General features: G+C 42.0%; 2 protein-coding genes across 4 annotated transcripts in view; one reads left to right on the top strand and one right to left on the bottom strand.

The window, feature by feature from the left end:
• Positions 1-19626, bottom strand: part of CCDC146 (coiled-coil domain containing 146) — a 136869-nt gene extending 117243 nt beyond the window's left edge. Inside the window, exon 1 of the mRNA XM_004702616.2 lies at positions 19558-19626. The gene's annotated coding sequence lies outside the window, so the exon portion shown is untranslated. The remainder of the gene's footprint in view (positions 1-19557) is intronic.
• A 351-nt stretch (positions 19627-19977) lies between these two features.
• FAM185A (family with sequence similarity 185 member A) overlaps positions 19978-27570 on the top strand; it is a 75263-nt gene continuing 67670 nt past the window's right edge. For all 3 annotated transcript variants that reach the window (XR_006679963.1, XM_030885290.2, XM_004702788.2), the window contains exons 1-2: positions 19978-20600; positions 23872-23981. Coding sequence is in view for 2 of the 3 variants with exons in the window: in XM_030885290.2 (XP_030741150.1) it covers positions 20165-20600; positions 23872-23981 (546 nt within the window). In the remaining variant the exon portion in view is untranslated. The remainder of the gene's footprint in view (positions 20601-23871; positions 23982-27570) is intronic.

Raw genomic sequence — 27570 nt, 5'->3', positions numbered from 1 at the left:
CTGCTATTACAAATAATGTTGCAATGCATAGTACAACTGTTATTTCAGGGATCTTTATGATCCATATAGCATTAACTTTGAAAACTCAGGTTCAGGTAACGTCTCATCTTTAAATAGGGTATAGCAATCTGGGCTATTGAAGACAGGTGCTAAGCTGACATTATATATGAACCTCAGTTTTGTGGAGATTTCAATCTCTTTCAACCTGAAAATAATGTAAACATTCTAAAGCATTTCACATGGGGAAACAATGAAAAGACGCTATGCAAAGTTCTGACAGACTTTATGAGCCACACCTCAACTCCTAGGGCAGAAAGTGGGGCCAGAGGCAAGAAGGTAAGAAAGCACAAAGGATGCAAGTAAATCAAAACCCAAACCACCAATTCGTGAAATGAAATAGCAGGGAGGAAGAATTTCAAGTATTAACAAAGTTTAACACAGAAAACAATAAATATTCAAGAGTTAGATATCCAGGCTTGCAAAGCCCTTTGTATTAACATGATCAATGGCAGTAGGAATCATTGACAGTGTTAAATAAGACAATGGAATATAATACATTCTCAGGCTACAGTGAAATAAAATATTTCAAAGCACCGCATCTTCCTGGTGTCTGGTGAGCTTCACAGCTGCCAAGTATTGATAGCAATAAGTCTCCCCTTTCTCCCCCCATGAGTCCTTTTATGAAAACTGGAGCCCTGCTGGCATAGTGGTTATCCTACTACTGCAATCTCAGCAGTTCCAAACGACCAGCTGACCCACGGGAGAAAGGCGGGGCTTTCCACTTTGGTGAAGAGCTAGGTGTGGAAACCCACAGGGGCAGTCCTGCCCTGTCCTACAGGGCCACTATGAGTCGGCATCAACTCGATGGCAGTGAGCTTGGTTTTGTTTTGTGAAAACTAAGAACCTGCAAAGATGAGGTTTGTTCCCCAGGTGACTGACAACCTAACGAGGAAGCAGGACAGGGAGAACGGGCTGGGTGCCGCTCGTGGCAGAGTAAAAGAAAAGCCCAAAGTAATGTTCTCAAGGAGGCAGATAAGGCTCTACAGCATCTTCTGGCCTGGAATTTAGGTTTGAACTTGTAGGCCTTGGGAGCTGCTGCAGATCTCCTGGAGAGGAGTGATCTGAGTTTGTAAAGATGTTGCTTTGGGAACCGGGTCAGTTTGGAAACAAGGAGGCTCTGAGCCAGTCATTGTGCTAGTGGCAGAGGACAGATACAAAGGTGAGCAAACCCAGACAAAATCCATGCCCTCAGGGGGCTCACAGACTGGTGGACAGGACAGACGAGAATCAACTAATCATACGGATGCACTTTAAACATGTTTAAGTGAAATTTGAAAACCAAAACAACAAAAACAAATTCTAATTCCTAGAGCCCCTACAGGAGAGAGGCAGAACTGTCCTAAAGGGTTTCCAAGCTGTCATCCTTAGGGAAAAGCAGGCTGCTACATCTTTCACCCGTAGAAGGGCAGGTGGGTTAGAACCACGGAGCCTTTGGTTTACAACAGAGCACTACCAGGGTTCCTAGAGACTAAAGTGGGCCCACAGAAGCAGGGTGGCTGCACATAAGTCCCGGGGCACCACTGGCGGTGAAGCTGCCTGACTGCATGAGTGCCCGAGCCACAGCGGCGCTGTGCTGCACTGTGCTATGCTGTGCTATGCTGTGCTGCGCTGTGCTATGCTGTGCTATGCTGTGCTGCGCTGTGCTATGCTGTGCTATGCTGTGCTGCGCTGTGCGGTGCTGTGAGGTTCTGAAGAAAGGCTACAGGGTCTTAGGACGCTTTCTAGAGGTCTTGCTTCCTTTCTCAGGGGACATGAGCTGAACTTTGACAGAGAAGTACAAGCTCAGTGAAGGAAACATCGTATAATAGCTCGGGTGCCATCAAAAAGCAACACTGAGCTTCTTTATTGGTCACATTCTGTGGAGGGTTTACAAAGGGGGTTAAAAGTCAAAATAGGAAGCTTCACAGAGGACAATTGAGCAAGCAGCATCGCAGGGTATGCCTTATTTTGTAATACACACCACTACTTCCCCTTTTTTCAAGTTAAACGTAGGTGATCCCCACTTTCTGCTGGTTTGGACTGTTAAGGACATTTTCTTGTTGTCATCGACAGTTACACAAAAAGCATGTGCAAAAACCAAGTGGCAATATTCAGCAGAGAACCGCTGGGCACTACTGAATGGTGCATGGTAGACACAGTGGGACCCTTTGAAGGGAATATGGCAATGATTGTTTCAAGAAGGAAACCACGTTGCCGTTCGATATGACTGTGAGGTGTGTGCCCTTTAGAATGGCATGGTGTAATGCAAAACCAAACGCTGCTCTCCTAGCTCTGCACTGACCCTGGGACTTCTTTTCGTAACGCTGCTCTTCTAACTGCCCCAGGGACACATCCGTGCACTCCTTTCCCTAGAAGCTCACTGCCACAGAAGCTTAGAGTCATGGCCGCGCTTGGCTGTTGCTGTGGTCACTCAGAGCTGGACCTCAGGGAGGAAGGAAGAGGTCGGGGGCACTTCCACTTTTGTTGTCTTAGTTACCTAACATATTAAAAAACATACAAATGTCAAAATGGGAATTCAGATATTGTAGTAGAAAGTTATATTTAGTCCTGCCAGTGTATCTCTGTGATATGTATACTCTTTTGGAGAGAACGCTAAAAAGTGGACATTTCAGGCTATTCCAGAGAGGACTCTGGTCCACAGGCTCACAGGCCTGCCATGAGGTGGACAGTCAGATCCACTGACTGGACAACAACAGCAATGTCAGAAACTACCTACGTGGCAATGCTAAATGCAGAGAAAATTACTAATATCCTTCATGCTTGCTCTTCCACACAGTACTCACACCATCCTACTGAGACAAGATTTGACTTGAAATATGTTTAAAGCTCTTGATATGTATTTGAGGTCACGTATTTGAGAAGGGGGAAAATAGCTGTGTCCTTCATTCAAATACCCAAGAACTCAAACCACAACTGCTAAAAAGAAAACCAATCAAGAAACAGGCTCTCAAAACAAACAAAAACTTCCTGCAAAAAACCCTGGTCAGGCACAGAAACAAAGGACAATCCCCACAGTAAATGTGGCTCATAATTAAGGTGCCAAAGTAGCAAAGTGGTTTGGACTACCTTTAATTAAAAACTCAGAAACCCAGAACTGAAAAGAGTACAGAGAGAAAACTCCCGATGTATACATACCCATTAAACACACTGTTCACATGTATTACAAAGTTAAATCTTAGGCAGTGCTGATGTGTAACAAATGAAGACCCTGTTACCTGCCCAGGATCACCAAGAACCTAAGGCTCTGTCCCCTGCCCTGGGAGGTGAGAGGCTTTTAGAGAGCACTAGGCTCTGTCCCTCCTCGTTTCACTAACCTCGTGCCTCCCTTTACCCATTCCCATCCTGCTCCAAACACAGACCCCCAAAATGTTACTCCTTCTTCAAAGCTTCTTTTATTTTTCTTCTTTCTTCTCAAGAACTTCTATAGCCCCAAACTTACATAGCTCTACGGTACTCATTTCTGAGTGGACACTGCATACAGATAGGGCCCATGGTGGCTCAATGGTAGAATTCCCTCGTTCCTTGGGGAGACCCCGGTTGCACCTTATGAGCTACCACCACTAGTCAGTCCGTGGAGGCCTGCGTGTTACTAGGAGGCTGAATAGCTTCCAGCTGAGCTTTCTAGACTAAGGCAGACTAGAGAGTGTCCTGGTGATCTACTTCTGAACAGCCATCAGTGACAACTCCATGGATCACAACGCTCTCATCTCACTGTACATGCGTCGCTGTGAGTGCATGTCACTTCTATGGCAGCTAGCCCCAGCAACAGAGTCATGATGGCAGATCACCCTAGAAACAGATGTGATTTTGTCTCCAACATACCCGCCTGGTTGTCCTCAGCAGCATGTAGGCACACGACATGCCTGTCCAGTGATCACTTACTAGTGCACCCCAATAATAACAGCATATATATGTTGTTGTGTGCTGTATAGTGGATTCTAATGCATAGCAACCCTGTAAGGCCACACAAAACTGCCCTATTGGATTTCCTGGGTTGTCATATTTACAGGAGTGGATTGCCAGATCTTTTTAATAAAGGAAGCCACTGGTGGATTAGAACCACTGACCTTTTAGTTAGCAGTTGGCACTTAACCATTGGACCGCTGGAGCGCCTTAACATCTGTATAGTCCTTTATAACTCAAATAAAGCTTTCCCTCATATTATTTCACTCAGCCCTTATAACATCCATGTTCCAAAAGAATTAATAATAGCTCCATCTTATAGATTAAGCAATTGAAGGTCAGAGAGTACAAATGATATGCCCAATATTACCCCGCAATAAATAGAAGTATCTCTTCAAACTCATGGCTCCCAGTTCCATATCTCTGGCCTGTCTCCATTAGAACTCTCTCCATGGCCTTAGCAGGGGTCATTCTTCTGGGCCTTGTGTAACAAGAAGCAGGATATATGGTACATGAGTTAGTTAATTGTGCCAACCTGGCTGATAATCACATGTGGGGCTAATTGAAAGGCGGAGGGATAAATGGGTGGTGAGCCTCGCCTTTCTAGTTCTCGGGTCTCTTGCTTTGTGATGGTTGCACCAGGGTGCAACTGCCTTAGCAGTGCCCTGCTTCAGCTTGCAAGATTGACTTCCTACAAGACATCCCCAAGGAGAAGCTACATGGACCTATCCCGATGAAGCCCTGCGTGCTGGAGCAGCCGTGTGGAGACCCCTGCTAGTGCTGAGATGCTTGTTCGTTCACTGACTCAGCTTTCCTCCTGTAGTCTGCATCATTGCCTCTGTTTTGTGAGGTGGAGGACTTTGTGGACTGGTGTTGGGTTAATGGGTTAATGTTGGACTTGTGGGCTTGGGCAGCATTGAGTTGGGATGTTTTTGTGATGCACACTTTCTTTACATAAAACTCTCTTATACATGTTGCTTTGGATTTGTTTCTCTAAAGTACCCAGACTAATACAGTACAGAAAGGCTGTTAAAGATTAACTCTGGTCACTCCAACCATGTAAGGATAGGAGCCGTTCGGCAAAGAGCTAGCAAACACAGTACCAATGAAGTAGAGACTAATTCATAACGAGTAGTGATGATTAGACAAGCCATGAGGTGGTAAGACTGAGCTGTGCCAAACAATGAGATCCAGAACTTGTTGCTACAATTGCGAACCAGAAGAAGCCCTTCCCATGTACACAGTGGGGCAAGAAAGACTTGTCTTATATCTGTAATGGTTTACAGTCATTCTGCAAGCCCATTCAAGTGCCAGAAATTGTAAGCATGTTTGAGAGGCCCTATCAATTCCTTAAAAACATAGCAGTAATTGATCATAGAGAGCTACATATAACCTCCTCTCTGGGGGATGGGCAACAGAGGGGTAGGTGAAGGGAGACGCCGGGCAGTGTAATATAAGATATAATAATTTTATAAATTATCAACGGTGCATGGGGGAGGGGGGCAGAGGAAGGGAGGGGGAGGGGGGGGAAGGAAAATGAGCTGATCCCGGGAACCCAAGAGGCAAGCGAATTTTGGGAATGATGAGGGCAACAAATGTATAGATGTGCTCTACACAATTGATCTATGTATTGTGATGAATTTTATGAGCCCCAATAAATTGATTAAAAAAAACAAAAACATAGCAGTGAGCAGGAGCTGACTATTCCAATCCCCGTGGGAGGTTTGGATTGCCCAAGTGGGTCTGAAGATGATAAGCTTCCAGGAAGGGGGTAAAGCGGAGATTCTCTATGTGAATGCGGCTGAGACTCCTCACACTGCCGATCAGTCCAGCAGGCTGCGATGAAAACAAGCATGCTTTTCAAAGTCCGCCTCCCTTTCTATATGACATTTTAAAAACGACATAAAGAAGGAAATGTACGTTACATAATAGTCTGTGCAGCTCATCTAATTAGGCAGCTGCCTTGTAAACCTGCTCTTCCACCTACCCTTTCCCTCTCCCTGCCACAGTGGTCCATTGGGTCTGTGGGCCTACATGGGTTTGTCTTCTTAGCAAAGACCTTTATGACACGTGGGAATGTTACTCTCCCCATCAGCAGCAGTGTTGCTGCCTCTTTCTGTTCTCCCCCTCCTGGTATTGTGTGTAAGGCTGATTCATAGCAGTTTTAACTTAGTCTCTCACAGTGGTCCTCAACCTTCCTAATGCCGCGACCCTTTCATACAGTTCCTCATGTTGTGGTGACCGCCCCCCACCATAAAATTATTTCATTACTACTTCATAACTGTAATTTTGCTACTGTTATGAATCGGGCAACCCCTGTGAAAGGGTCATTTGACCCCCCCTATGGGTTGTGACCCACAGGTTGAGAACTGCTGGTATCAGGATGACAGCATAGTGTAAGGAAAATGAAGTTTCTTAACTTGGGCTTGAATCTCATTTCTCTTCTTCCTGTGTGACCTTGGTCAAGACATTCAACCTTTAAGTGCCTGTTTTCATAACTTCAAAGTGACTTTAAGAGTTGCTGTGAAAATTAAATGGAACAGTGTATGTTCAGTCTTAGCCCAAAGCCTACTGTATTAAGCCCAAACCAAATTCACTACAAATGAGTCAACTCCGACTCACAGTGACTCTGTAGGGCAGAGTAGAACTGTTCTTTTAATAGCGCAGTGGTGAGCAGGAGGCTCACCTTTGGGTGTTCAAAGCTGTAAAACTCACTGGGTGTTCAAGGCTGTGAAGTCTCATTGTTGTCCCTCAGATAAGCTGCTGAGTTCAAACTGCTGACTTTTGTGGTTAGCAGGTGAGTTAGTTAATTGTGCCAACCTGGCCGATAATCACATGTGGTGCTAATTGAAAGGCGGAGGGATAAATGGGTGGTGAGCCTCGCCTTTCCAGTTCTCGGGTCTCTTGCTTTGTGATGGTCGCACCAGGGTGCAGCTGCCTTAGCAGTTCCCTGCTTCAGCTTGCAAGATTGACTTCCTACAAGAAATCCCCAAGGAGAAGCTACATGGACCTATCCCGATGCAGCCCTGGGTGCTGGAGCAGCTGTGTGGAGACCCCTGCTAGTGCTGAGATGCTTATTTGTTCACTGACTCAGCTTTCCTCCTGTAGTCGGCATCATTGCCTCTGTTTTGTGAGGTGGAGGACTTTGTGGACTGGTGTTGGGTTAATGGGTTAATGTTGGGCTTGTGGGCTTGGGCAGTGTTGGGTTGGGATGTTTTCGTGATGCACACTTTCTTTATATAAAACTCTCTTATACATGAGTTGCTTTGGATTTGTTTCTCCAAAGTACCCAGACTAATACAGCAGGCCATCGAGTAACTCACTACACCACTAGGACTCCTTAAGCCCAGTATATAGTCCTCAATAAGTGTTAGCTCCCTCCCATCACTGCTTTGTTTTGTTTTGCTTTCATTACTTTTAATATGCCTTAAATTACTCTGAAAGGCAGCAAATAAGTAAACAAGTCAGCTGGGGCTGGACCAAATATTTCAGAAATCTATGGGTTGGAAAGATGTTCAAGGTCCTCCCCAATGTTTGTCTGCCCCAGCATACCCCTTTGAGCTTTGATGTGAGAGTCCTGGCAGAGCTGATATTCAAATATTCTTTAAGAGATGTTTCCATCCCGGAATAAGGAAGACAGAACATTGGACAATGGAGAGGGGTAAAAGGAAGCAGAATTAAATAAAAATCCTTTTAAATTGAATTGCTTCTGCAAGACGCGGCTTTCCCTGGCACTCGACATGATAGCAAGGCTATTCACCTTCCTGGTCTGTGGTCAGAGGAGATTCGCCTGAGGCTTAATCCATATGTGGCCCCTGTCAATGGATTGGGAGCTCCCATTGTCATCCACAGCCTTCTGATAACCAGGTGTTCACAATTTAAGCTCTGATACTATTTCCTCTTAACAATTAATCACATTTAAATTTTGCTTTAGCTTTAAATATTTTTTCTGCTTTTCTATTGAGGCATTCCTTTGGTATTGTTGGTTTTGGGTGTTTTGTTGTTGTTGTTATTATGTTTGTATATGAAATGCAGGTTAGGGAGAGCTATAGAGACAGTGACTGCATTGATGGTTCTTGCATGGTATGGCAAGAGGTTGGGTGGAAACGGAGAGCTAGTAACAATGAGTACAAGAAAGAAGAAAATGTTCTAATATTGATTGTGGAGATGCTTATGCAAACACTTTAATATAATTAAACCATTGTCTGATATGTGAATTATATGCCAGTAAAACTGTTGCAAATCATACATACAATTCCTTAAAAGACTATGTGTCAACTGCAAGTCAGGGTCAGAGCTGCATTAAGTAGGTGACTAATGAAGCAGGCAAAATTCTTCTCTCATGTCTAAAACTGTCACAGCCTTCTCTTTTTGTGGTATAACTATTTCTGGTCCTCACGCTGCCTCTGGTCAGGGAAGATATATACTAATCTTCTCCCTAAAATGCATTCTTTACACAAGTTCCTTCCTTTCCTTAAAGGCACAAGTTAGTACTTTTAACCATAGAATCTCAAGAATAAATACCAGGACAATTCCCCTACCACTACATTGGAAGAATTAAAAAAAAAATCAGCAAATGTCTGTTGGAGATGGGGAGCAAGGAGAAGTGGTGAAGAAACAAATTGGCATGGGTTCTGTGAAGCACCCTGCCCATTAAAGATAAGTTCTAGGAAAGGAAGTGGCAGAACTTTCAGATAAGCTTGTATATTCAAGACTATCAAGATGATCAACGGGATTTGTCAGTGACCAATTGGCAGATACATGCCGTGTTTTGAGTTTTAGGGCCTGATGAATATAGCTCCCATGAACACGAGTACAAATATTCATGAGACCACGTGTCTTTATTGGGTAGATACGTAGGTGTGAAATTGCTGGATTTGCAGTATGGTGACTTACTTGAAGCAGCCTGCTGTGCCACTCTGCTGCTGTTGTTATGTGCTATTGAGTTGGTTCCAAAGCACAGCATCCTACGTGCCACCGAAAGAAACACTGCCTGGTCTCGACTGGGCTCCCATCATCACCGGGTTTGAGCCCGTAGTTGCAATCACTGGGTCAATTCATTTTGTTCAGTCTTTTTCACGGACTCTCTCCAGAGACCAGTCCCTCTTGATGACATGTCCAAAGTACGCGAGACGACGTCTCACCATCCCCACTTCTTAGGAGCATTCTGGCTGTGCTTTTCCTAAAGCAGATCTGTCATTCTTTTGGCAATCCTTGACATAGTCAATATTCTTCACCCACACCATAATTCAGTTGTATCAATTCTTCTTTGGTCTCCCATTTTCACTGCCTAGTTGTTACATGCAACTGAAAACACCATGATTAGGGTCAGATACCCCTCGTTCATGCTTTTCAACACCTTAAATAGATCTTTTGTCCAGTCAATACTTTGATTTCTTGACTGTTGCTTCCAGCTGTGGGTTCAAGAAATGAAATCTTGAAAAGAAATTTCAATCTTTCCTCCGTTATTACAATGTTGCTTATTGGTCCAATGGTGAGATTTTTCCTTCCTTTGGGTTGAGGAGTAATCCATACTGAAGGCTATAGTCTTTGCTCTTCACAAGTAAAGGCTTCATGTTGTCATCGCTTTCAGCAAGCAAGGTTGTATCAACTGCATATGGCAGGTTGCCAGTGTCTTCCTCCAACCTTGATGTTGTGTTTTTCATATAGTCCAGCTTTTCTGAATATTTGCTCAGCATACAGATTGAGTGAGTATGGTGGAAGGATACAACCTTGACACACACGATTCCTAATTTTAAACCATGCAGTATTGCTTTGTATAGTTTAAACCACTGCCTTTTGATCTATGTTCAGGTCCTGAATTTGCACAACTAAGTTGTGCAACTAAGAAAGTTGTTCTGAACTTTCATTCTTTGCAATATTGTCCATAATTTGTTATGATCCACACAGTTGAATGTCTTTGCATAGTCAATAAAAAAATCCGTCTGCCATCAGCAATGATATCTCTTGTTGCATTTCTAGTTCTGTGCCTATGTAATGCTGCAACCATTAAAAAAATTATCTTAAGCAAACTGCAAAGATTACCTGTGCTTCATAATTTCTGTATACTGTTGGATCATTCTTTTTTGGAGTGGACACAAATATGTATCTCTTCCAGTTAGGTGACTAGATTCTTTTACAAATTTCTTGGCATAGAATATTGAGTGCTTTCTGCACTGCATCAGGTTTTTTGTTTTTATATAATTTCAATTGGTATTTCATCTCTGTAGCCTTGTTTTTCTTTCTTGTTTTAATAAATCATTTTATTGAGGCTCCTACAGCTCTTATAACAATCCATACATCAATTTTATCAAGCACAATTGTACATGTGTTGCCATAATCATTTCCAAAACATTTTCAACTTGAACCCTGGCATCAGCTCCTTTTATCCCCTCCCTCACGCACTCTCCCACCCTCATGAACCCTTGATAAATTATAAATTATTATTTTCATATCCTACACATCCCACGTTTCTGTAGTTCATCCCACTATGTGTGTGTGTGTGAGGTTGTACGTCGATCATTGTGACCAATTTTCCATTTCTCCCCCTTCTCTCCCCACCTTCCTCCTACCCTCATGGTATCACTACTCTCATTATTGGTCTTGGAGGTTTATCTGTCCTGGATTTCGTGTGTTGAGAGCTCTTATCTGTACCAGTGCACATGCTCTGGTTTAGCCAGGTTTGTAAGGTAGAACGGGGAGGAAACATTAAAGAACTATAGGAAAGTTGTGTGTTTTTTTGGTGCTATACTGTATCCTGACTGACTCGTCTCTTCCCTGTGACCCTTCTGTGAGGGGATGTCCAGTTGTCTACAGGTGGGCTTTGGGTCTCCATTGGGACCCCACTTGTGCACATCAGTGTGATTGTTTTGGGTCTTCTGATGCCTGATACCTGATCCTGTCAATACCTCATGATCACACAGGCTGGTGTGCTTTTTCCATGTGGGCCTTGTTGCTTCCCTGCTCGATGGCCACTTGTTTAACTTTAAGCCTTTAAGACCCAGATGCTGTATCTTCTAATAGCTGGGCACTATCAGCTTTCTTCACCACATTTGCTTATGTACCCATTTTGTCTTCAGCAATTGTGTCGGGAGGGTGAGCATCACAGAATGCCAGGTTATCAGAAAAAAGTGTCCTTGCATTGAGGGAGGACTTGAGTAGAGGCTCAATGTCCATCTACTACCTTGATACTTAACATATAAATATATGTACACCGACCTATATCCCTATGGTTATATATTAATATATTTACATATACACATGCTTATATTTATACCTGTATAATTGCTTCCTAGTTCTTTCCTCTATTTCCTTTTACTTTCTTCCTGTTCGACCTTCATGCGCCTCTTGGTAATTCCTTTTGGCTACACTGCATTTGATCAACTCCCATCAGGCATTCTACACCCTCCTTGCCATTGATATTAGATCTCTTGTTGTTCCCTTGTCCTTGGGTTTGTTGGCTCCCCCTTCCTTCCACCACCACCCCTTACCCCTCTCCTGTCCCCCTGGAACCATCAGTTCCATTGTTTTCTCCTTGGGATTGTTTATCTTACCTATCTTATATAGACAGACATGGAAGGAAGAAGAACAACAACAACAACTGTAAACAGTTCCAGGTCTGTCTGCTGATCCTTATGTATGTTTTCTAATCGAGTCTGATGAGGTGCCAAACCATGCCCTCTGAGTCTGAAGTCTATTTTCGGGATTGCTTGGGGTGTAGCCTTGTTTTTTGCTAACGCCATCAGTGCCGCTTTGATCCTCCTTAGTTACCATTGACCTTGATCATATGCTACCTCCTGAAATGGTTGAATGTTGACTAATTAGTTTTGGTACAGTTGCTTTGTGTAGAACTTTTATCTTCTCTTGATGTTTCCTGTTGTTCAATATTTTGCCCATACTTTACTATGTATTTTTGAGTTGCCTTTTAAACTTTAAACTTTTGTGTTCAATTACTTACTTCATTTCTTTCATTCACTTTAGCCTACTCTATGTTCAAGAGTAAGTTGCTTATTACCTCCATGTTTGTCTCTCCTTTCTTTCCTGTGTTTTTAATGACTTTTGCTTTCTTCATGTATGATACTCAAGTCACCCTACACTAGCTTTCTCTGGTCATTAGTGCTCAATTTGTCAAATCTATTCTCGAGATGATCTCTACATTCAGAAGGGATAAATTTGAGGTCGTACTTTGGCTCGTGTGGATTAAAAAATAACAAAAACCAAACACCTTCAGCTTCAACTTGAACTTGTATATGATCAACAGAAGAACTTTTTGGAATTGGTCCCCTGGTCTTGTTCTGACTGATGAGCTTCTCCATTGTTTCCTTCCTCAGATGTAGTTTATTTGATTCCTATGTATGCCATGCAGTGAGGCTCACACAAGGAGTCATTATTTATACTTTTTTTTACACTTTTATTAGCACTTAAAACACATATCACACAATTTAATAGTTCAAACATATCAAGAATTGTACACTTTAACACAATCAACTTCAGCACGATTTCTTTCTTTTTACACCCCCCCATGATTGTCACCTTTAAAATAACTTGTGTAATTCCCTTCCGTTTTAATGCTCACTCCTCCTCCCACCTTCCTTGATTACTCCTGAAATCCCCTCACCCTCCCCATCTCCTCTTCACCCCGGTCCCTACCTCCTCTACAAACCCTTGCATCAGTTATTATCATTCATACTTTTAAGAAAAGTATTTGCAAAGAATAAGTCATTGGGCTTGCAAAAATTCTGTCATGTAACTTCTAGTATTATTTCTATCACCAACACCATAGTCTTCAACTACTGATCCTTCTTCTTTGTTTTCATTTTTACATTCTAAACATCAGTAATTATAATGTATTTTTACCAACAGATAATTATATATTTATTAGAGTGTCTTTTAAAAAGTATAAACCCAACTATTGCTGAGAATATGGTACAACTCTAACTCATATATTATTGTTGGGAATGCAAAATTAAATACCCCCCTGGAAAACGGGTCAGCTCTTTATCATGAATTAAACATATGTTTATTCAATGACCCGATCATTCTCGGGAAATGAAGACTTATGTTGATATAAAACCTGTATGTAAATATCTACATTAACTTCATTTGTAATAGATAAGACTTGGAACCAACAGAAACATCCATCGATTTTTGAATGTATAAAAAATTGGGGGATCTTCATAAAATGGAATTTTACTCAGTAAGAAAAGTAAACTATTGATATATACAAAAACATGAATGAATATCAGATGTTACGCTAAATGAAAAAAAGATTAAATACACACTTTAATATTTTAAAAAGCATTAAAGATAAGGTGGGTTTATTACTAATGATAAGAAGGGAAATGTATCACTGTTGTTGGGTTGATACTGTGAGCCAGTCCGGCTCACAGTGACCTTGAGTACAGAGAACTGAACATCACCCAGTCCCGCGCCATCCTTATATGTGTTCTTATGTTTGAGCCCATTATCGCAGCACCTGCGTCAATCCATCACACACATTAATTTACAAAGTAGTCTTACATAAAAGTGTGTTTCCAAAAGTTTGTGGAAAAATTCCATTATCCCAGTTTCCCATGATTAAAAAAAAAATCCCCTTATATATCTTCAATGTATATACCCTTTGATATACCTTGAAAATATCCTTAAAATACTTGTAATCTGGGCAACTTTCAAAGCATTTAAAGTAACATGGGGAAAATAAATAGTAAATTATATTACATACTTCTTTGGGAAAATATAACACATAGATTTCAAATGGAGCTGCCTACATATTCATTAAATACTTCACAATATTGTTAGTTATTAGTTTAGGTTATTAACATGTTAAGATTTCATAAGAAAAACAGAAGTCATAAGATGTTTCCTCTTTAAATAGCTTGTAACTCAGAAAGTTAACATATTCATAATAGCTTCCTTAACCAGATAGCAAACCTTCACACATTTTCTTCAGAAAACTCTCTTATGCCCTCTACTGTCCATTTATTGAATATAAATAATTTAAACTAAAATATTCACGGATACATCTCCAACCCCCAAACTCACCGGCATCAAGTCCATGCTGACGCACAGTGACCCTATAGAACAAGGTGGAAGTGCTCCTGTGAGTTTTGGGAACTGTAACTCTTTATCAGAGTAGAAGGACACCTTTCTCCCACAGAGAGGCTGATGGTTTTTGAACTGTTGGCCTTGTAGTTAGCAGCCCAACATTTTATGGGAGTAGACAGCCTCATCTACCGCACAGTGGATGGTGATCTTGAACTGATGACCTTGTGGTTAGCAGCCCAACTTGTAACCACTACACCACCACAGGGCTGTAGCAGCCCAACATTTTAAAACCACTATGCTGCCAGGGCTCCTATGCATTTATCTTAAAAACAACTATAACAACAAACCAAATCCACTGCCACCGAGTCGATGCCAGCCCATAGCGACCATATAGGACAGGGCAGAATTGCCCTTGTGATCTTCCAAGCTCTTAACTGTTCATGGGAGTAGAAAGCCGGTTTCAAACTAACATTGCAGATAGCAGGCCAACTCCTAATCACTGAGCCACCAGGTCTCCTAATTGGCAAGAAATTCTCCATTCATTTGATTATTTAGTCAGTTTTAGGAAACAATTTATGTTAAGAAATGCTTTGATATTAACAACGGGAAAACCTTTTTTTTAAATGAAGAAATCACATAAACTTCAGAGATGACAACTTGCTGAGAAATGATTCTGGTTTCCAATTGCTATATTTCTCTCTGGAATTGCCTCTTTACAATATAACTTTTATTTAAATAATTATATTTACAGAGTGAGGCTCACACTGTAGATACAATTTGGCATTCTATGTTTTTTATGTAACAATATATTATGGAATATTCTCCGTACCATTGAATGGTCTTCAGACATTTAATTTTATATGGTTGCATAGTATTCCATATGCACGTTTATTTCATAACTTTTATTGCTGAGCCCCATGGAGTACTTCCAAGAGTCCTGGGTATGCTGTGGGTAAGGAGTCGGGCTACTAAATGCACAATCAGACAGTGAATTCACTGGATGCTCAATGGGAGAAAGATGAGCCTGTACCCCCATAAAGATTGATAGCATCACAAGCCCTACATGGGTCACAATGAGTCAAAATAGACTCGATGGCAGTGAATTTGGCTTGGTTTTGGCATAGAGGGCACTTCTGAAAGAGTCCTGGTAGGACAGTGATAAATTGTTGAGCTGCTTACCACAAAGCTATTGGTTCAAAACCACCAGCCATTCTTTCAAATATGAGACTGCTGCTGCTATAAAGATTTAGTCTCAGGAACCCTAAGGAGCAGTTCACCGCGGTTCTGTACGATTGTTATGGAGCTGTTGTACATGTTCTACGCTCATGGGCACAGCCGGAGTTGGGAATGGCTCCGTGGAAACAGGTTTTCTGTTATTGTTAGGTGTCCTTCCGTTGGCTCCCCCTTAAAGCAACCCTCTGTAAAACAGAACTGGAACCAGCCCTGCCCAGTCCTTCCTAATCCTTACACCCACTGCTATGTTTGAGCCTACTGCAGCAGCCACTGTGTCAATCCAGTGCATGAGGGTCAGGTGCACCTGCATCCTTAAAGTGATATCTCTATGTCAGCACTTTAAAGAGGTCTTCTGCAGAAGATCTGCTCCATGTAATGTGTCTTTTGAGTATCTGACAACTATTTCCATGAGCCCTTATTGTGGATCTGTTTGATTTGAGTTTTTTTTATCATTGGCACTTCATTTTATTCAGTTATTTACTATTATAAATAACTGTAACACAAAATTCCTCATATATTTTTTGCACATTTCTAATTTTATGCTTATATTAAATCCTTAAAAAAATAATAACTTAGTTTTGAACTACTGACCTTGTGGTTAGTATCTTTTTAGGCCAAAATACTTGAACTGTTGACGAGTACAGATTAAAAATGTAAGTGACTGGCCACTATTTACTTAATGAGAGTTGGCGATTGGGCAAAACTTTCAACAATGCTCATTCAAAAAGGCAGAACTATGCCTGCTGGACTAAGGCATGTCCTAAATTTTAAAAAAAAGAGCATGAAAATGGCAAACGTGGTTGTATTAAGTTGTCACTTATTGGACATCCTCAATGCAAGTGATTTGATCCAACGTCCAATGACTTCTAAGACATCCATAACCTTGGAATAGAGGTCACCTTTTGCTTCTTACACTTGCACGTTTCAGTCTTAAGTCCGAGGGAGTACTTGTTTCTTTAATCTGCTATAGGTGTGCTAAAGGTAAAATCCAGTTTGCTTAGTGAGAGTTCTAAATTGGATTCTTCTGGTGTGGCCTATGAAGGATATTGTGCACCCTGAAAGGGCAGAGTCTAACGTTTTGGTTGTCTATAATATGTAGCCTGGGTCACCAAGGGCTGGATAGCAACTCAGTCAAAAGTGCCTGATTAGGAACATAATATAGGGCATTTTTTCCCATTGGGGGTCTCTACAAATAATGTTTGGCATTGCCAGTTATCTCAATGGCAGGTTGTCCACTAAGGTTTACCCACCAGCAGAAGTGAAATCACCTTTTCTGAGACCAACATGCCTTCCCTTACCCGCTACTCCCCACCCCAAACTTCTGGACCTGAGTTTCATGAATAAATCTTAGTCTTTTAGAATCTCTTTCTTTGTCTAACCATGTAAAGATGATAAAATCTGCTGCAGCAAACACAGTGTTTGATGAACATACATTGAGATAATGCAGGTGGATATACTTTGAAGCTATTATGTTATACAGACAAAAGGTAGTCTTTTCATTACTCAGTATGGACATATGTGCAAGCACAGACTTGACTTTTATTGAAGTATCACTAACCTTTTAACATCATGTATGAATCTCTCTCTGTCAAGGATTTCATTTTACTTGAATCCACCATCAACACTCATGGAAACAGCAGTCAAGAAATCAACTGGGCAAAGCTGCTGCACAAGACCTACTGAAAGTGTTGAGCATCAAAGCTGTCATCACTTTGAGGGCAAAGATGCAATGGACCAAGTCATGGTATTTTGCAGTCTTCAATTACTGAACACATTTAGTTTCAGCACTTGCAGTATTAGGGCTTAACTTTTGAGCACCCAGTTTGCAGGAGGCTATGGATGGCAATGAAAACTCAAAATTCATTTGCAGAGTTCTCAAGTAGTTAAGCCTCTATTGAATTTCTTCTGAGCAGTAAGCAAGGATATAGACAATCCTGTCCTCAGGCAGAATGCTTTGAAAAGTGGATTACCTCCACCCCTCTCCACATAGCCCAGAGAGGGGCAGTCTTCTTTTACAGGCTTGCTGGGTGTGTGTTTGATGGAGACGACTGTACTGGGGATGGCACAAAGGGTTACAGAGCCAGGAGTTACCCCCATGGGTTGTGCCCTCATTGCCTTGGTTGGAGTGCCCTGCACCAATCTTGCAAACTCTTTTCAATAACATAATATACACGTCCTGCTTCTGTGGTGCCACCTGTAACTGTGAAATAGTGATCTGCCCCATCACGAACTAGTGGGTTTCCTTTGCGCCATGCCTTATGAAACGAGTGAATTTCCAGATGCCATTAGGACCTCCTGCTAATGGTGTCCCTCATCCAGGTGATGTGTTGGCGTCTTTTGTGTTGCCTTTGTTCTTTGTAAGACTTAGTCAGTGTTCTCAAGCTGTATTTGAGATCGGGGTCTCTTTTGTACCCTCAAACAGTGGTTCTCAACCTTCCAAATGCCGTGACCCTTTCATACAGTTCCTCATGGAGTGGTGACCCCAACCATAAAATTATCTTCGTTGCTACTTCATAACTGTAATGTTGCTACTGTTATAAATCAGGCAACCCCTGTGGAAGGGTCGTTTGACCCCCCAAAGGGGTTGTGACCCACAGGTTGAGAAGCACTGCCCTAAAACAGCAGTGTCTTTGCTAAAGTACATAGGGAATAATTTGGAGGAGGAGGTGGCAGGTAAAAAAATAGGGGTGAAAGGGGTTGTCTCCATCCAAAGCCTACCCTAAAGGAAAATTAGCTAGCTGTGCCACAATAAAGGGGTTGCAAAGAAATCAGGCACACATTAGATACCTAAGGGGACAATCCAAAGCTGGGCATGCTCAGACCCAGGTCACAAGCCACCTAGGCCCAGGTGAAGGGCAACCTGGGCTTGCATACTAGGCACCAGCGACATCACATCACAGGGGCACCTGAACTCAGCCACTAAGATCGGCCAATACCCTCAGCCATACCCCTTCAAGTAGTGTAGGAGGGGATAAAAGCAGGGACCAAGGGCAGTCGGCCTCTTTGCTCTGTACGTTGGTTTCGTGCTCTTGTTCTGGCATGGTTGGTTTTTTTTCACGCCCCCCCCCCCCATGCCCTCTGAAGTGCCCATCTTCAGTCACAAACTCTTGCTCGGTCCCCTGTGTGACCTTGCACACTTTCCAGAGATAGCATGTCTTTTCTGGGACTGTAATGCCTGAAGCTTCCCATTCCCTCATAAAACTTACTTGAATTTACAAAAGTGCTTCTGCTGAGTGAATTCTTTCAGCATTGAGAAGCAAGAACCGAGGTAAACCATCCCAGGAACCTTACAGAGGTAGGGGCACAGGAAGGATGAGACTGCGAAGAAAAGGGGGAAATAAATCTTTTTCTGCTTTGTTACTTATAGAGTAAGTGGAGGGGCAGCAGTGAACGAGAGGAAGGCCCTCGACACGACAGATTGGCACAGTGGCTGCAGCAAACACTCAAACAAAAGAACAATTGTGAGGATGATGCAGGACCAGGCCGTGTTTTGTTTTGTTGTACATGGCGTTGCCATGAGTCAGACTACTGGATGGCACCTAGCACCACCAATGTAGAATACTAATAAAGGAGAAGGCTGTCGACCCACTTCAAGATCTGGTCTCTGACCCACAAAGGGGTAGTTCTATTCTGCCCTATAGGGTCACTATGAGTCAAAATCAACTTGTAGTGAATTTATTTGAGGTTATAGAATAATAAAATGTAAATAAGTAAAGAAAATCTCACAGAGCCATTTCATACAATCCTTCATTTTAACACTGAATAAATAGGTTCAGATGATACCAGAAAGAACAAGGTCAGTCAGGGGGTAAAAAATTGCTCATTCCACAGCATCAGGTTGGCACTCTTGTATTTTCTATTGGCCCTAAGTCCAAGGATCATTAGTAACCAAAGCAATCAATTTTGTTGCCCAAACAAGTCCCGATCGCTCCAATTTTTCTTTGAAACTGAGTGGCCTAAAATATATAGTGCGTTATATTGCAATTTTGTAGACTGTACACATGCTCACTTTTATTTTATTTTTGATCCTTAGAAAAAACCCTTTGAGATAGTGCAAAAAAGAATGAACAATTAATAACCAGAAGTGGCCTAGGGTCACCTAGAGTCCAGAAAGCACCATGACTCTAAAGCTATTCCTAAATTTTCTACCAGTGGTTTAGCCCCCGCGCCCCCACAGAGCATCAACCCAGCGTACCAACTGGCTCCTTATCCTCTTGCCAAGTGAGCCTCCATTCCCAGAAGGCGCCGCACTAGCTTAGGAAATTTGAGTTTAACCATCCACATTGGATACTCCTAATTTAATTCAAGGGCTCTCACCTTTTAAACAGCAGTTTCTTTTCTTTCGCCTTGGTCCTGCTTCTTATTTAAGCTGTTCTATTTATCTTTGGTTTTGAACGCCTACGTCTCACTCCAAAACTCCTCCCTCTCCAAAGAAGAAGTCGCGTCCTCGGTATCCAAGGAAACTCCATGCACACAGACCTGCCCACCTTTCCACTTTACCGCTTTCCATTGGTCAGATGAGTTCTCATCCACCTTTTCCCGCCTCTCCAGTGACCAATGGGCTTGGGTCAAAGAGGCCACGCCTCCCCAACCCGGCCTAGTACTCGCGCTTAGAAAGCGGCCAGCTCTGCGAAATGCCTCCTGGGACTTGTAGTTTTCTGCTCGCTCGGATCCGGTCAACCTGTGAGCTATCCCATCGGCCTTCGCGAAAGGGCGAGCGTAAACGCGGAGTCCGGGTCTGGGTTGGTTGCTGCGACCTGCAGTCTCCCAGCTTGTGCGCCGCTGCAGTTTGAACCGTCCGGCAGAGTGGGCGAGCTTACTCTTGCTGCAGCAAACGCTCGCAAACGACCCTGTGGACTTGAGGCGGCTCGGTGCCTAAGCCCCGAGGCGGGGGCGATCTGAGGGGGCGCGAGCGTGGCGTGCCATGTTCGCTCCCTGCTCGGGTGCGGGGCGCGGTGGCCTTCGGCTCGGCCACCTGTGGTTGTGGGTCGAGCGCAGGACCTGTCGGCCTTACCAGGCGCGTCTGTATGCCTCCGGCGGGAACGAGCTCCGGCCCGGCTCCGGGCGCCAACTCCCTCCCGGGCCCGCTCAGCGGCCGCTGAAGGCCTGGACACTGCTGGTGAGCCCGTTCGGCGCGCTGCGGACGCAGCTCCCGTGCGACTTGACCGTGAGGCCCCTGGACCCCCACAGGTACCCGGACTCCGACCGCGTGCTGGTGGCGGTGTCTGGCGTGGAGGGCGAGGTGCACGGTCTGGACAGCCTGCAGGTGAGGTACGACGAGACGAAGAAGGTGATGTCCATCGTGTCCGAGACCATCGACCCCCGGGCCTCCGTGGAGGTGGACGCACCCCTGCAGTTTGGCAAGTGAAATGGGTTTGGCTCTCAGGGCACGCGTATACGCTGATGTTTTATTCCGAGTTTCTGGGTAGCAGTCATGTATACACCATACTTCCACAGTCTGTATGCTGCAAAAGACCTAACATGTTAAAAAGGAAAGCTGCCCCTCCGGGGACTAAGGTGCAATTCATCCGAGCCAGGGAAATTTTATTTGTCTCCTGAGCGTATGAAATCTAGACAATCAGCAAAGAAGACTGGAGGAGAACTGATGCATTTGAATTATGGTGTGGATGCACAATATTGAACACACCATGGACTACCAGAAGAGCATCCCTGTCTTGGAAGAAATACAGCCAGAATGCTCCTTTGAAGGATGGATAGAAAGACTTTCTCTCGTGGACTTTCGCTATATTCTTAGGAGGGACCAGACCCTGGAGGGACATCATGGTTGGTAGAGGGGCTCCAAAAAATAAAAAGAGGAAAATCCTCAATGACTGCAACAATGGGCTCAAACATAGCAACGATTGAGGATGGCAGTGTTTCCTTCTGTTGTATAAAATGTTATCAGTCAGAACCAACTTGCCGGCTCCCCGTCAGAATTAGGAATTACATTCCCAACAAGTGGCATTTTATAAATTGAGTAGAAACCTGATCTAGATGAGTACAAGTCAGATAATGTACGTGTTCTCCAGTGTCACTTTGCTCCTGTTTTGTCATTGCACTTGGTCATTAACAAAATGGTTTAATTTCCAGGGTTAGGATTTCTGGCTAACCCACCCAGTGGCACAAGATTCCATATATATTTCCCATTGTCAACAGTCTTGGGGTGTTTGACCTGTAGACAGCCCTATATATTAAATGTTTGTTTTCTACCCTGCACCAACGTTTCAAATAATCACTCAGCTTCTGACTGATATATCTCCCTTTTTCCTGCCTTAAATTTTCTCGTGAGGGTCGGACTGTGAAGAAAAACATGGTACGCCTTCCTGGCAAACTTTCATTGATATGTGGTAGGTATTCTTGGGACCGAAGAATGATGCTGATGATCAGAATTGTAGATAACATTTCTAGGATAACTTTTAAGGAATCCTAAGCATTGCACTATATTGTAGATACTGTTATTGCTACCATTTCAGAAGAAATTGAGCTATAGTAACTTCACAAAAACATTTATTCGTGAAACTTACATTCTAGTGGGGGTTGTTGCCAGGTGCTGTGGACTCGGTTTCCACTTACAGTGGTCCCATGGACCACAGAACAGAACACTACCTGGTCCTCCTCTATCCTCAACCATTTGAACTCATTGTTGCAGCTACTGTTTCAATCCATCTCCTTGAAGATCTTTCCTCTTTATCCCTGGCCATCAATATTCCCAAGCATGATGTCCTTCTGTAGGGACTGGTCCCTCGAGAACATGTCCAAAGTACATGAGACAAAGTCTTGTCATCCTTGTCATCCTGGGTTGTACTTCTTCCAAACTGTTCTTCTGGCAGTTTGTGTACTCACGGTAGTTCAAAGGCACCAAGTTTTCTTTATGCATTTTCCAGCTTTTGTGTGTGTAGGAGGTCCTTGAAATCATCAGATAGACTCTATTTCCAATTCACTGTTTCCTCAGGTCTATTCCTTAGGTACCTGAAATCAACATAACAACTTTCTTGACTCTTGTGTTCCTCTAGTTTGTTTATCTCCTGTTCCAGTGAATGGATCAGAGTAGCATTACGACCACTTGTGTCTACCTTTCACTTCTCTTTCCCTCACTTACCTGCTCTTTGTGGCCTTATAATTGATTTCCTTTTCTTTGTATCTGCTAGCATTGTCCTTGGGTCAGGCCTTGTATTCTTACACTGCTTAACTGGATAACACATTTTGCAGTTATTATTGACATCCATGTAGGTTAGTTAGCTTAAATCTCAACCAAAATATTATTTTTATTATTTTAAATCTTGTTTTTTCTAGTCTATTTTAGGGAGCATCATCAATGTGTACATAAATTAGGTATTCAATATCTGTGTTGCTCTTTTAAAAATAGTTTTATATATGGGTGAACCTTAAATTAATAGCCAAGGATGGTACCCGTAACTGCCTTATTTTCTAAACATGCTATAGATATCATAATTTATATACAACCTTAAGTTTTAATATATATTTTTAAATAGTTACCAAAATTCTTTCATTTTTATTACTTAGATACTCGTGTGATGGTTGTGCAGTTTTTTTGCATGAAAGGTTAGAAGGAGGTTTGAAATTCAAAATTATGATCATATTCTTGCATATTGCTACATGCTCCACCTGCGATATGCACTACCTTACCTGATTTATTATAATGCCTTGTTAACTTGCTGTGTTCTTCCTGGAGTTGCTGCCTCTGTGTATGCTTGTGTTTTCCCTGGAAGGAGAGGCTTCCGTGATCTTTCACAGACGTGCTTATCAGAATTGGAGCATCTTTCCTCCTTCACTTCTCACTTCAGTTATTGTCACCTCTTCCCACCAATAGTATGCAAGATACCTTTGTAGCAAATTAGCCTGTCAAATGAATAAAGCGGTTGAGATCTATCTCTCATTATGCACAGCTAGATGATATGAACCAGAAAAAAACAATTGCCTTATTTATTTATTTGTTTATTTGTTTGTTTATCGTTTCTTTGTGAATTGGATGTAAATTTACAGAGCAGATCAGTTTCCATTTAACAATTCTTACCCATTTTGTTTCTTCTCATTGGCTGCGATCCCAGCAGTGTAACTTGGCCTCCATCCTTCTGTTTCCTGTTCCATTCTTTCGTTTTTGCTGCTGATCCTTCTAAACATTGCCCGGGGGTAAATATTGTCCTTTTGATGTCGAATGGTTGATTCGTCTAAGGTGTGCTTACTATATTGGTGTTATCGTTTCCCTTTTAGACCTATCGTTTGGCAGAAAGTTGAGCCATGGGGATGAGTTCTTTTCCAGACCAGATGAGTAACTAAGGACCATAGATTGAGGGTTCTATCCAACCAGTAAGCCTGGCCTTTTTGATGATTGTAAAGTTTTATTTCACATTTTTTTCTCCCACTCTAAAACCTTATGGGATCCCTTTCAGCACCACTTTATTTCTAAAAATTTTCCGAAGCAACTTTTTAACATGGTTCTGTTGCGAAGATGGAAACCTATTAGAGAGAGACTGTTGCATTCTCTCTAGGATTCAGTAATATTGTGGTAATGACTTCGAGGAATAAGGAGCTGGCTTTCTAAAGTTTACTAAAATGCATTGGAGAGCATTAACCACAATACTAACTTGCTTCTATTTTTTTCACTTCTAGATTTGAATATCAAGTCATCAGGATCTGGTTGTGTAGAGCTCCAAAATATTTTATGTGATAATTGCCATATTGAAACAGAGCAAGGGACCAGCATCTTACAGTCTATTAAGGTATTCACTTATTTTTCTAATTATGCTTCAATAATAATATTATTCAATATTGCTCTTGGTAGGAAATGTACAGTATTAAAGGTATAAGAGGATTTTTAGACTCTAAAACGTTTTATGTATTTCAAAGCAGAGGTCAGAAAGTTTTCTGTAAATATTTTGGCCTTGAGGGTTCAGTTTCAATTACTCAACTCTGCCTGATAGCAAGAAAGCAGGTGGTGTGTGTGTGTGTGAATGAGTGGAGGTGGCTGTGTGTATTAGTTTTGGTACTTTAGAGAAACAAATCCACAGAAACTCATGTATAAGAGAGAGTTTTATATAAAGGTTAGGTACACATCAAGAAAACATCCCAACCCAGTGCTGACCAATCCCACAAGTCCAACGTTAACCCATATGTCCAACACCAATCCACAAAGTCCTCCTCCATTTCACAAAACACACACTATGATGCTGACTGTAGGAGGAAAGCCGAATTAGTGAACGTGTAAGCATCTCAGCACTGGCAGGGGTTTTCACACGGCTGCTCCAGCATCCAGGGCTGCATCGGGGTAGGTGCATGCTGCTTCTCCTCAGGGATGTCTTGAAGGAAGTGAGCCTTGCCAGCTGAAGCAGGGAACTGGCTAAGGCAGCTGCATTCTGGTCCAAGCATCCAAAGTAAGAGACCCAAGAACTAGAAAGGGGAGGCTCGCTGCACTTCAATTAACCCCACATGTGTTTATCGGCCAGGTTGGCACAATAAACTTTAACTATATCACTGTGTTTCAAATAATATTGTATATAACAAGTTAGGTGGTGATCAAAAGCACAGTGAGATACCATTTCATTACTTACTTGGATGACTATTCTCATTAGATAAGATATGTTGATGAAGATGTGGGGAAATTTAAACCCTTGTTTGTTGCTGGTATGAACATAAAATGCTGTAACCGCTGTGAGAACAATTTGGAAGTTCCTCACAAAGTTAAACACAGAAGTAGCCTGTGACCCAGCACATCTACTCTTTAGTATGTACCAGAAGACTGGAAAGCAAGGACTTTAAAAGATACGTGTACACCATTGTTCATTGCAGCTTTGTTCACAATGGATAGAAGGTGGAAACAACCCAAGAATCAACCAACGGATGACTCGTTGAACAAAGTGTGATGTATCCATATGTGAAATGAAATTCAGCCTTAAAGAGAATTGAAGCTGTGCTACATGCCACAACATGGCTAACCATTGAAAACATGCTAAGTGATGTAAGACACAAAAGGACAAATATTGTATGATCCTACCCCTATGAAATAGAATGGACAAATAGACAGAGTTTATTGATGGCTACTAGGGCTCGATAGTTAGGAGTTATTGCTGAAGAAGTACTGAGGTTCTGTTTGGGTTGATATGCAACTTGGGTATGCACAGTGATGATGGTAACACAACCTGATGAATGTTATCATGTCACTGAAGTATCTACATAAGGATCACAAAGGTCACCACAAACTGGAAAACAAACAAAATACAAATCTATGGACTGGGTTTGACCCATAGTTTGCTGACTTTCAATGTAGAGGATAAAACTGAGATCCAGGAAAAATTAAAATATTCTAACAATGATCTGGAAGTCTCATTCTTTACAATATTATCCGTAACATGTTGTGATCCACATAGTCTAATGCCTTTGCAGGGTCAATAAAACACAGGCAAACATCTTTCTGGTATTTTCTGCTTTCAGCCAGGTTCCACCTGATGTCATCAGTGATCTATCTTCCCATCTACGTCCTTTTATGAAAACAGCTTGAATTCCGACAGTTCCCTGTTGATGCACTTTCTCTGTCTAGGTCTAGGCGGTGCTCAGAGACCCCGGTTCCAAATGGAATGCTCTGCTCCTGGCTCTTGACAGTTTGGGCAATGAAAAATATCCCCATGTATTGTTAAATGTGCTCCAAGTGACAAAATTACCCTGATTTGAGAGCCATCATAGACTATTTCATCATTTTTCTATTTTCTTATCATTGTAGTTTGCTTTTAGCATAGTTGTAAATAGTTCATACTGAAGACAACATAACTCCTTGTTGCTGTGGCCAGATGATATTAGTTTGTTCCAATCACAGCAGCCTTATGTTAAACCATTCGATCCCGCACCATCCTCACAATTGTCATGCTTGAGCCCACTGTTGCAGCTACTGCATCAATCAATCTTATTAAGTGCCTTCCTCTTTTTTGCCGCACTTTTACTTTACCAAGCACGATATCTTTCTCCAAGGACTGGTCACTCCTGATAATATGTCCAAAGCATATGAGACAAAGGCTCATCCTCTTAGCTTCTAAGGAACATTCTGGCTGTACTTCTTCCAAGACAAATCTCTTTGTTCTTTTGGCAGTTTATGGCATTTTCAACATTCTGCAACACTATAATTCAAACGCATCAATTTTTCTTTGTCTTCCTTATCCAAATTTTATGTACACACGAAGCAATTGAAAATACCATGACTTGGTTCAGACATACCTTAGTTCTCAAAGTAACATCCTTGCTTTTGAACACTTTAAAGAGGTTTTGTGCAGCGGATTTACCCAGTGTAATGTGTTGTTTGATATCTTTACTGCTGCTTTCATAGGCATTGATTGTACATCCAAGCAAGACAGAATCCTTGACAAACTTCCATTTTAACTCCTTTTACCATGTGAGGATTTTGGTTTTCTTTACATTGAGTTGCAATCCCTACTGTAATCTGTGATCTTCATCAGCAGTTGCTTCATGTCATCCTCACTTTAAACAGGCAAAGTTGTGTTATTTGCATACAGCAGGTTGTTAATAAACATTCTTCTATATATAGTCCAGTTTTTCTGATTTTTTTGCTCAGCATACAGATTGAATAAGATGGTACAAGGATACAACCTTGATGCATATCTTTCCTGATTTTAAATCATGTAGTATTCTCTTGTTTTGTTAGGATGAGTGTCTCTTGGTCCATGTACAGGTTCCACATGAGCACAATGAAATGTTCAGGAATTCTGATTTTCTCAGTGTTACCAACAGTTGGTTATGATTCACACATTCAAACGCCTTTGTATAATTAATAAAACACAAGCAAACATTTTTCTGGTATTCCTTGCTTTGAGCCAAGATGCATCTGATGTCAGCAATGATAACCCGTAAGCGACATCATTTTCTGAATTGGACTTGAATTTCTGACAGCTTCCTGTCAACATACTGCTCTACCATTGTTGATTAATCTTCAGCAAAATTTTACTTTCATGTGGTATTAATGAACTGTTCTGTAATTTTAGCATTCTCTTGGGTCACCTTTCTTTGGATTGGGTACAAGTCTGAATCTCTTCTAGTCAGTTGGCCAACTAGCTGTCTTCCAAATTTCTTGGCATACACAAGTGAGTGCTTCTAGTGCTTCATCAGTTTGTTTAGACGTTTGTTCAATGAATTTTCCATCAATTCCTGGAGCCTTGTTTTGGGCTAATACTTTTGATACAGCTTGGACTTTTTCCTTCAGAAACATCAGTTTTGATGGTACAACCATCAAAAATGGTTGAATGTCGACTAGTTCTTTTTGGTATACTGTCCTTCTGTATTCTTTCATCATCTTTTTTTTTTTTTTTT

The sequence above is a fragment of the Echinops telfairi genome, unplaced genomic scaffold (assembly GCF_000313985.2).
Source record: "Echinops telfairi isolate 266 unplaced genomic scaffold, ASM31398v2 ScPeMD7_23;HRSCAF=83, whole genome shotgun sequence".
Classification (NCBI taxonomy): Eukaryota; Metazoa; Chordata; class Mammalia; order Afrosoricida; family Tenrecidae; genus Echinops; species Echinops telfairi.
This window is presented reverse-complemented; position numbering and strand designations above follow the sequence as displayed.